This window comes from Microtus oregoni, unplaced genomic scaffold (assembly GCF_018167655.1).
Source record: "Microtus oregoni isolate MIOR12 unplaced genomic scaffold, Mior012 000003F_ref0000135, whole genome shotgun sequence".
NCBI lineage: Eukaryota > Metazoa > Chordata > Mammalia > Rodentia > Cricetidae > Microtus > Microtus oregoni.
The window spans coordinates 19,385,597-19,395,988 of NW_024543062.1; the positions used below are offsets into that span (position 1 = coordinate 19,385,597).

The 10,392-nt window shown below is 48.3% G+C and overlaps 1 protein-coding gene across 1 annotated transcript; it reads left to right on the forward strand.

The window, feature by feature from the left end:
* Positions 1-33: 33 nt before the first annotated feature.
* Eif2b1 (eukaryotic translation initiation factor 2B subunit alpha) lies at positions 34-10,179 on the forward strand. The gene is made up of 9 exons (XM_041648576.1): positions 34-143; positions 1,161-1,262; positions 2,654-2,790; positions 2,889-3,005; positions 4,836-4,948; positions 6,385-6,453; positions 7,193-7,268; positions 8,584-8,709; positions 9,477-10,179. The coding sequence occupies exons 1-9, from the start codon at positions 131-133 to the stop codon at positions 9,639-9,641; spliced, it is 918 nt and encodes a 305-aa protein (XP_041504510.1). The 5' UTR covers positions 34-130; the 3' UTR covers positions 9,642-10,179.
* Positions 10,180-10,392: the final 213 nt, after the last annotated feature.

A 10,392-nucleotide genomic window follows, 5' to 3' on the forward strand; every position in this document is an offset into this window, starting at 1 on the left:
ACGCCAACTTCCGGCGCTGACAAACGACGTCACCTCAACTTCGAGGCGAAGGAAGTGATGTTTGAAACGTGCGACACGCTGTCAGCCTGTGCCTTGCTGCCGGCGCAGTTGCGAGGCTCGCGGAGAAGCGATGGAGAACCACGGTGAGTGGGTGACCCGAGCGGCGGGGACACGGGCAGTCCGGGCTCGAGCTGCTTCCTGCTCTCACTGCTTTTGTGTTGTGGTCTGGGCCTCTCGGACGCGCGCAAACTGGCTTCAGCACACGCTGTCCGAGGGGCCTCTTCCAAAAAACTGGCTCTCTTGTCGGGCAGTGGTACCGCACGCCTTTAATCCCAGCACTCGGGAGACAGAGGCAGGCGGATCTCTCTGAGTTCGAGGCCAGTCTGGTCTACAGAGCGAGTTCCAAGACAGCTAGGACTGTCACACGGAGAAACCGTGTCTCGAAAAACAAACAAAAACTGGCTCTGAGAGTCAGTGTGCAAGCCTCCGTGTCCGGGTGTCCTCTGTGCGCAGTAAGAAGACACATTGTCCCTACTTGAAGGAATAAGGCATCGTTAGTTTTCTTGTCCATCGTGGTTACCAGGATGTTTCTGTTGAGTGAAAAACAAACTAATATATTTACTTTAATGAAAACTAAGCTAGGTAGAACTGTATGCATTTTCCCATTTGTATTTGGGCACACGAGTAGACTTGACTGTAGACTGCTCAGAAGGCTGCAGGAGAGATTAATAAAGTGGATGAGAGGACTCCCTAGACTACTAACCCCTGGTCTTGACCTCTAAAGTCTCTGACACACCAGAGTTTTTCCAACACTCTGGAGGCAGAAGCAGGCGCGGGTCTCAGCGAGTTCAAGGCCAGCTTGGTCTGCCTAGCGAGTTCCAGGACAGGCTCCAAAAGCTATAGAGGAAACCCTGTCTCAAAAACACTAAGAAGAAAGAAGAAAAACCGATATGAAAGAGGTGTCCCTGCCAATAGTACGGAAGTATCTCCTATCCCAGTCAACACTTGTTCCCTGTAACTTTAAAAGCTGCTCTTCTTTAAAAATAAAATTGTTTTTAATGTTTTTGCTTCTTATTCAAGGTCAGCAGTTGTTACCAAGCACTCTAGCCTCATCTTGCTAAGTTTGGGTGATGACTCATGTTTTTTCCCTCTCTTCCTAGAGTTAATTGAATACTTTAAGTCTCAGATGAAAGGCGATCCTAACATGGCCTCGGCAGTGGCTGCCATCCAGACCTTGCTGGAGTTCTTGAAGAGAGACAAAGGTACAAAGAGTCACCCTTGACAACCTGGGCCTTAGGAACGTTTTCAGATCACTTCTAGGAGAGCAGACAGGGACAGGGAGCCGTGCAGGTCTGCCTACAGTCTCAAGCTCAGCTTCTGTCTCTGCGTCCATCCTTTTGGCCAGGGAGCCCTCAGGCTGTCACCTAAAGGACACCTATTTACCTATAAAATAAGCTGGGAATCGAGAGTCAGTATAACAAAAGGCTTAAAGGAAAGCAATAATTTAGCTTTATAGATGAGTACCAAGCATCTAGCTTGTCCTAGATTCTGTGCAGATGCTATAGAGAATGTTCCAGAATAAATATTGCTAGGTATAGTGGCACATACCTTTGATCCTAGCACTCGGGAAGAAGAGGTAGGCGGATCTCTGAGTTCAAATCCAGAGTGGGTTTCAGGACAGCCAGGGCTACACCGAGAAACCTGTCTCCAAAAACAAACAAAATATTCTGGTAGCGCTTGCCTTTACTCCTAGCACTTGGGAGGCAGAGACAGGCGGATCTTTGTGAGTTCGAGGCCAGCCTGGTTTACAGAGCTAGCTAGTTCCAGAACATCCAGGGCTACACAGAAACCCTGTCTCGGGGGGGAAAAAAATCTGGCATCAATATTCACTGGGATCTACTAAACAAATATTGTAATCTTAAGATTTTGGCATAATATGACTTCTTTTACACAGAAATTATAATGATGCCTTTTTTATTCTCATGGGGTGGCCAAGAGAAAAATTTCTCTAACACAGCCTCGAGTGTCTTCCCAATGTCCATACATTCAGATACTGTGGACCCGCACTGTCTCACCATCTGCCATGCTGTCGCTCACTGCAGAATACATGAACGCAGCCCTGCTGGCTTCTTGGATTTTTAATTTCTATCTTATTATTAGCATGTGCATGAGTGTGGTATGCATATGCCACGGTGAGCCGGTATGCTTAGTGGACAGCTTTCCGGAGTTGGGTCTTTCGCACTCAGGCCACCAGGCTTGAGCCGCACAGTGCTTTTGCTCAGTCATCTCATTGGCCTTCTTTGCTCTTTATCCCAAGTGTGTTCCTACCTTGGGCCTTTGTATCACTGATGTCTACACAGAAGCTGTCCTCACTGGGTCCTTTCCTATCCAAGTCTCCATTTAAATGGCCTGTAATGCAAGAGGCCAACCCTTTACAGTAGCTCGCTCTTGTTCATCATCCTACCGTCTCCTGTCCTCTGACAGTTTGTCACTTGTCTGTTGTTTATTGTTCGTGAGAACAGAGCCCTCTCATGCAGCATCTCCCAGTGGCTGGCACAGAGATGCAGCCAGTGTTCTTTGTAAGAGTGGATGAAGTGCAGGCCCGCAAGGGCCGTCACCCTAAATGAACATCACATTCCTGACGTCATTGCAGGGGAGACACTGCAGGGCCTGAGGGCGAACCTCACCAGTGCCATAGAAACCCTGTGTGGCGTGGACTCGTCCGTGGCCGTGTCATCTGGTGGAGAGCTCTTCCTCCGCTTCATCAGCCTCACCTCCCTGGAGTACTCTGTAAGCCCCCCTCCCTCGGGAGCCTCTTCCGCTTCTCTGTTGGCCTACAGATACTGTCAGCGTCCTGCGGTCTCCCTTCATTTTGCTCCTCTCCCTAGGATTACTCCAAGTGTAAGAAGATCATGATTGAGAGAGGAGAGCTTTTCCTCAGGAGAATATCCCTGTCAAGAAATAAAATTGCGGATCTGTGCCATACTTTCATCAAAGACGGGGCGGTGAGTACACGGCTCCCCTGTACTGCTAGAATCAAGAGCTTTGGAGTCAGGCTACTGGGCCTAAAGTCCTGACTCTGCCACCTACTGCTGGGCCCAGGGACAAGTCACTTCTCTGTCTTGCAGTTTTCTAGTCTGTTAATAAGGACAGCAGCAGCTGACTGGCTGGGTGGGTGGGGCATAAATGAGATACCTCCTGTAGCCAGTGCTCTGCAACACAGATACTATAGAAGCTCACCATCATGAACTGGGAGAACATGGGACCAACATAAGTGAGTCTTAATTTTAACCTTTTTTTAATTGGATCTGGAGATGAAAGTAAGGACCTCAGACATGCTAGACCTGCTCTACTACTGAACTATGCCCATAGCCTCTTAGCAAGCTTTTTTTTTTTTTTTTTTTTTTTTTTTTTTGGTTTTTCGAGACAGGGTTTCTCTGTAGCTTTGGAGCCTGTCCTGGAACTAGCTTTTGTAGACCAGGCTGGCCTCAAACTCACAGAGATCCGCCTGCCTCTGCCTCCCGAGTGCTGGGATTAAAGGCGTGCGCCACCACCGCCCAGCAAGCTATTTTTTTTAAGAAGTATTTTTTATTACATTTGTTTCTTAATTATGTGTTTGTGTGAGTGTGCAGAGGCACCACAGCGAGTGTGTGGAGGTCTTCCCACTGCGGAGGATCTGAGGATCTGAGGGTCTAAGGCTTAGTGACAAGCCCCTTTACCCACTGAGCCATTGCACCTGCTCTAAAGAAGTGTTTTTAGATTGGGTGTGTACTTAGATCTCTAACCTGAAATGAGTGTGTTCAGATCAGCTGTTTCCATGGTCACTGCCACGTATTTGAGCCAGCATCAGTCCTGGGCGGAGCTGTCCTCGTCAAGTGGGGAATGGCAGGTAGAGCCAGTCTCCAGCTTGTCCACTCCACCAGGTGATGAAGCCGTCATGTTTCCTGAGCATCAGCACAGCCCCCACCACTCAGCCTCCATGCACCACGTCTCTATTTACCTGCATCACATCACGGCTTTACTGCATTTCCCAGCTTTGAAGTGTGCTATTAAGTATTTGTGACTTACTGGGAGGTGGACACGGAGCTGTGTTAATGGCAGTGTCAGACACACCTAGGCCAAGTGGAGGCCCAGCCATGACACTACTTAGCTCTCACAGTGTGTGGCTGTGGTGTGTGTTTCTTGCCCGCACCACGCAAACCGAGCTGCTGAATCTTGAACCTGTGGTCAGATCACCCTCAGGGTTGTTAAATGAAGACTCCTCAGGTTCAAGATGCGGCCCGAGAACCTGCGATTCTGGGGAATCGTGTCCACCACCGTGCCTTGTGTGGTCCTCTGCATCCTAGAGCATACATAGTCTGTGTGAGTCCACAATTACCTGTGCCAGAAGCTGTATTAACCCCACAGTGCTCATCAATTTTGAAAATGAAATCTCTTAGCGTAACTTGTATACAGTTAGATATTAGATTTTTACCTCTTCTAGAAAACCCAGGTGGCTCTGGGATGATGTGACAGAGGGCCCCTTGGCCTGGTTTCCCTGGCCTTGCGCTACCAGGGTCTCATCAGGTCCTGTGTTACCTCCCCTCCCAGCACCTGTAAGCCCAAGTATGCAAGCTCTAGCTTATTGGCAGGGAGCCAACCCGTGACGTCTTCTGTACGTTTGGGTTCCTCTCGGACAGGAGTGTTGAATTTCCATGGGCTGTCAGAGTCACCCTTCCGATTGTGGTTGATCTGCAGCATACAGGACTGTAAGCACGCGTCATATAGCAGTGCGGGCAGCTCAGGCAGTGGCTAACTGGCAGCCCACCCCTCTGATGAGGTTTCTTGTTCCATAGAGAATTTTAACTCACGCCTACTCCAGAGTCGTCCTGAGGGTCCTAGAAGAAGCCGTGGCAGCCAAGAAGCGGTTCAGTGTGTATATCACGGAGTCTCAGCCTGATTTATCCGGGCAAGTATCTTGCCACTGGCCAGTGAGTCAGCATTGCCTTGGACCCATTCATGACTGTTCTGACCCTGGGAGGAAAGTTCCTGTGGGTTAAGGGGCACAGTACAGGCTGTAGTTTTTTTTGCTTCTTTTCAATTTTTAGGGTTTTGCTTTTTTTTAAGTTTGTTTTCTTTTTTTAAGATTTATTTATTTAATCCATATACAGTGTTTTGTCTGAATGTATGCTTGCAGGCCAGAAGAGGGCACCAGATCTTGTTATGGGTGGTTTTGAGCCACCATATGGTTGCTGGGATTTGAATTCAGGACCTTTGGAAGAGCAGCTTAACTTTGACCCATCTCTCCTTTAAGGATTTTTCTTTAGAGAGTTACATCAGAGGAACAGCAGGCGACTGTATGAAAAGCTTTTATTAGTTGGTGATTGACAAAACCATCTCCAGACGACACGAAAAGCAAACTTTATTCTCAGCTGACTTCATTACCAGGTTCCTTTAAGAGTATAGTTTTGTTTTTCTTTGTCGTGCTGAGGAGTGAATCCAAGTCCTGCACATGCTAGTCAGGCACCCCGGAGCTGTACCCACAACTCTGTAGTTTAAGAAACTAGAGATAAGCCAGGCACAATAGTGTACACCTTTAGTCCAGCACTTGAGAGGCAGAGGCAGGCAGATCTCTGAGTTCAAGGCCAGCCTGATGTACTACAGAACAAGTTCCAAGACATCCAAGGCTACACAGGGAAACCCTGTTTCAAAAAGAGAGAGAGAAAGAACCAGTGATGGCTCACTGACACTGATTGCTCTTGAAGAAGATCTGGGTTCAATCCCCAATACCTAAATGGTGGTTTACAACTGTCTGTAACTCCATCTTTAGGGAATCCCACACCCTCTTCTGGCCTCCTCAGACACCAGGCGTGCATGTGGTGTGTCTGACCCATGCAGGGAAAACACTTACTCGTTGTCTTAGGGTTTCTCTTGGTGTGTGGAGACACAATAACCACAGAAACTCTTGTAAAGGCTAACATCTGATTGTGGTGGCTCACATACAGTTTCAGAGGTCCAGTCCATAATATGATGGGGAGCATGGCAGCAGGCAGGCCGACACGGGGCTAGCAACATATTGATCAGAAAGCAACAGGAAGTAGACTGTGACACACTTCCCCCAACAAGGCCACATCTGCTCGAACAAAGCCACACCTCCTATAGTGCCACTCTCTGTGAGCTTATGGGGGCTAAATACATCCAAACTACCACACACAGAAAATAAAAACTAGATCTTAAAAAATAAAGATAAAAAATTAAAGAACTTGGGTTCTCCTTTCCCTGGTCCAGAGTCACGACCTGCCCCATAAGCCACTGAGGTCACAGGACATCTCTGTCTAAATCAAGTTCATCATGCATCACTGTGGGACCTTTTGACTTTATCTAATGTCCTCATGTCACCTTCAGGAAGAAAATGGCCAAAGCCCTCTGCCACCTCAATGTTCCTGTCACCGTAGTGCTGGATGCTGCTGTTGGGTAAGTATGACTGTCCCACATGTGCGTGCTGGCTCCAAGCAGGGCTTTCGAATTGGAGTGTGAATCCCATCCATAAAATCTGACTGGGTAGCATCTCTCCCTTAATAGGCAGCCACTCTGCAGTAGCAAGGTTATCACAAGGTCGTGAGAGGGCCCAGCATAGGACCTGTGTTCATGCCTGTTAGTGGCGGGGGGGGGGGGGGGGGTCTTATTTCTGAAACAGGCTCCTGTAGCCCAGTCTGGCCTGGAACGCAGTCCTTCCTCAGCTTCCCAAATGCTGGAATTGCTAGCATGGGTGGAACACTCAGCTGTGATAAAGTCAGCCTGTGCTGAGCAGTTAGGTGGTCAGTGGCTCACTGAGGCTTTGTCCCAGCTGGGCCGTCAGTGTCTGTCACTGAAGACGAGTAGTCTCTGGGAAAGAAAACGCATTACGAAGAGGGCTAGGAGTGTGTTCCATAAGCACTTTCAGCAGCTCTTACTGTCTCAAAAAGTAAACTGTGACTCAACCTATTAGCACTGCAAGGCAGAGGCAGGTGGATCTGAGTTCCAGGCCAACCAAAGCTACAAACTGAGACCTTGGCTCAACAGTTTTAATGCTGTGGCAAGGTACAGCGCCAGGGCAGCTGCCTGTGGCAGACGCCCTGTGAAAACGGCAGCTGTGGGAAGAACCCACCATCATCAGACATTAACTAGAGCCAAGAAAAGTATGTGAAGCCTTTCCTCTTGTCCATTTCCTCAGCTACATCATGGAGAAAGCAGATCTTGTCATAGTTGGTGCTGAAGGAGTGGTTGAGAACGGAGGCATTATTAACAAGGTGGGTACTGCCGCACTGGCCTTGGACGCCCCTGCAGCACAGATTTCATCTTTAGAGGCTGGCCTTTGTGACGCTTGTCAATTTGCACATTTACACAGATCAGTGCTTTTGTTTGGATCTGTGTTTTGACACAGGGTCTTGTATGGCTGAGGCTGATCCGATCCTCCTGTCTCTGCCTCCCAAGTGCTAAGATTACAGGTATGCATTACCACACCCAGGCAAAACAGATTCAGCTTAGAGAGTTGAGTGTCTCCCACTTTGCTTACATTTGATTGAAGGTGTTAGTCCTCGGGGTTTTCTTACCTAGGAAACCGTCCATGACACAGCATCTTGATCATGTTACGCTGTGCATGCACCATCTTGAGGCTTTGGTTCAGTGGCTTTCAGCACGATCACACCATGCTGTCACCAGTGTTTGTAAAATTTTGTTTGTCCCAGATGGCCTTTTCCCATATCCCTGGGTCCCCTTTGTTCTGTCCTGACTTTTCCAGTGCTACTGACACAAGTAGACTCCCAAGCTCATGGCTTTGATCTTGGCATACTTCACTGACCCTGCCGCCTCAGTCATATCCCCCATCCCCGACTGCAGCGTGTGTCAGGGCTGCATCATTTGACAGTGTGGTCATGGTCACTGATAGTGGACATTGGGCTTTCCTTCCACTGGCTGTGGTGCAAAGTGCTGCTGGGACACTGGTCAGCAAGTGCCTTAAGTCCCCAGGAAGTGTGAAGTGGCTCATCCTAGCTGGTGGTACTGGACATTTTCATGTGGCTTGGGACCATTTAACTTGGAAGAAAAAAAGTGTTTTGGGTTTTTTTCCTTTGTTTCTGAAGACAGGGTTTCTCTGTGTATCCCTAGCTGTCTGAAGTAGCTCTGTAGACGAGGCTGGCCTCAAACTCAGAGCTACCTACCACTGCCTGGTCTGTTTTCTTTCTTCCTTTCTTTTTCTCCCCCCCCCCCCAACTTTAAAGATATTTCATGCTGGCCTTGAACTCAGTATGTATTGAACATGCCTTTGAATTTCTAATCCTCCTGCCTTACCTCCCCATAATCTCTAGGGATAACATTTTTCCCACCAGGGCCTGATTTGGACAGTGCTGGCTGGGGCTTGAACTCATGGCTTCAGCATGGCATTCTGCCAGCTGAGCTAAATTCCTACCCTTCAAAGAGGACCTTTAAAGACAGAAAACAAGCCAGTCTCAAAAAACTAAATGAAACAAAAAAATTACCATGCCAGAATTGCCCTTACTCTGTGCTTCCACTGCAGTGAGTTGTGCAAACTAACCTTGCATCTCTTCCATTTCCCTGACTTCTCAGATTGGGACCAACCAGATGGCCGTGTGTGCCAAAGCCCAAAACAAACCCTTCTATGTGGTTGCAGAAAGTTTCAAGTTTGTACGGCTCTTCCCACTCAACCAGCAAGACGTCCCAGATAAGTTTAAGGTGGGTTTTACATAGCTGACAGGGTCTTTGATTCTATAATGTTCTAGAAAGGTCCTCACTTCCCACTGCTGTCCTCCAGTGCTCTTCTATGGTACCAGGACACATTTGTGGGCAGTCTCCATCTTGTTTATTTACATAGCAGAGAAGCTGTTTTGTAGCACAATTAATAAAAACCCTGAGACAGAAATTGGGGTTCAACCTGAAGGTCAGAAAAGCAAAACAGCAAGTCACTGGCTCTTACCTCTACCTCAGTCTGAAATGATGATCCTGCCTCCAGGAATCTCAGAATGAAACTGTGAGAGCTGTCTCCTCCAGTCTTATGTTCCTCTCTAGGGCTGGGATCAAAGGCATGCACCACTACCACCTGGTTTCTATGGCAAACTAGTGTGGCTACTGGGATTAAAACAGCCTGTTCTGTAAGGTGGCTGTTTTACTCTCTAATCTTCAGGCAAGCTTTATTTATTAAAATACAAATGAAATAGCACCATACTGTGTGACTGGTGGAACCTCAGCCTTAGAATCAACTCTTCATTCCCACCTATGCTTTTATAAAATGTGACCTTGGCCAGGCCCTTCCATTGAAGATTTGCTTATCTGGGATGGGATGGGATCCTGTGAGTACTGTCCCTCCCAGCCTGCCACACAGCCAGTTTCCTGACATGGGGGCAGTCCTGATGTGAGCTCACTTAGCGCTCAAACTACAGCCTCAGCAGTAGAAAGCCTGGATACGAGGCCAACCCAACTAATACAAGTTCTTCCCTCCTCAGTACAAGGCAGACACTCTCAAGTCTGTGCAGACTGGGCAGGACCTCAAAGAGGAACACCCGTGGGTGGACTATACTTCCCCGTCCTTGATCACCCTGCTGTTTACAGACCTGGGCGTGCTGACGCCGTCTGCTGTAAGTGATGAGCTCATCAAGCTGTACCTGTGAGCAGAGTCCCTCCTGCCAGCTTGCAGGGAGCACGTGTGCAGGGTGAGCCAGCCGGCTCCAAACTGAACCAGTTGACGTCGGAAGTCCTGGAGAATCCTTTCAACTCAGCCCTGCCACATCTGAAACCTGTTCCCAGTTCTAGAACCAAGCATCCTTCCGGGTTTTCAGAAACTCACTGTCTGTGGAAGTACAAGTTAGGTGACTGGCTGCAAACCCAAGGAAGGAGAGCACACGAGGGGGCAGTGAAAGTAACGCAGGCCGCTCTGCAGTGACGGCCACTGAGAATACATCATGGGGTGCCTTACAAACAAGGCAGGAAACACTGCTGGCTGCATCTGGCTTCAGGGCTCTGTCTCCTCAGCAGGGTCAGGCCAGTCAGGAAAAACACCAATGCCTTCCCAGGATGCTGCTTACAGAATGTCTGGACCTAACCTGTCTATAAAGTAGTTTACTTTAAACATGATTAAGTCCCCAACAGCTTTTGTAAATTAAACATGGGAACAGATCAGGACCTTTTTTAATAAATTATATGAACGATTTGGATATGGTATTGCATCAGTACCAGGAGACCAAGGCCAGAAACTGTAAGCACAATTGGGCGGAACACCACAAACGGCCTAACAGCACTGTCTCAGGACAGAATTCCATCCCTGGCTTACACCTATCTGCCAATAAAATAAGCACCACAGTCAATTCGAAAATGTCCTCACTCTAGTCGGGGTGTGGTGGCACAGCCTGTGACCCCAGCACA

What these genes read in the sequence shown, in the direction of transcription:
- Eif2b1 (XM_041648576.1), top strand. An exon ending in GTTCTTGAAGAGAGACAAAG is followed by an intron (nt 1,263 to 2,653) that starts GTACAAAGAGTC and finishes ACGTCATTGCAG; the next exon opens with GGGAGACACTGCAGGGCCTG. An exon ending in ACGTCCCAGATAAGTTTAAG is followed by an intron (nt 8,710 to 9,476) that starts GTGGGTTTTACA and finishes TTCCCTCCTCAG; the next exon opens with TACAAGGCAGACACTCTCAA.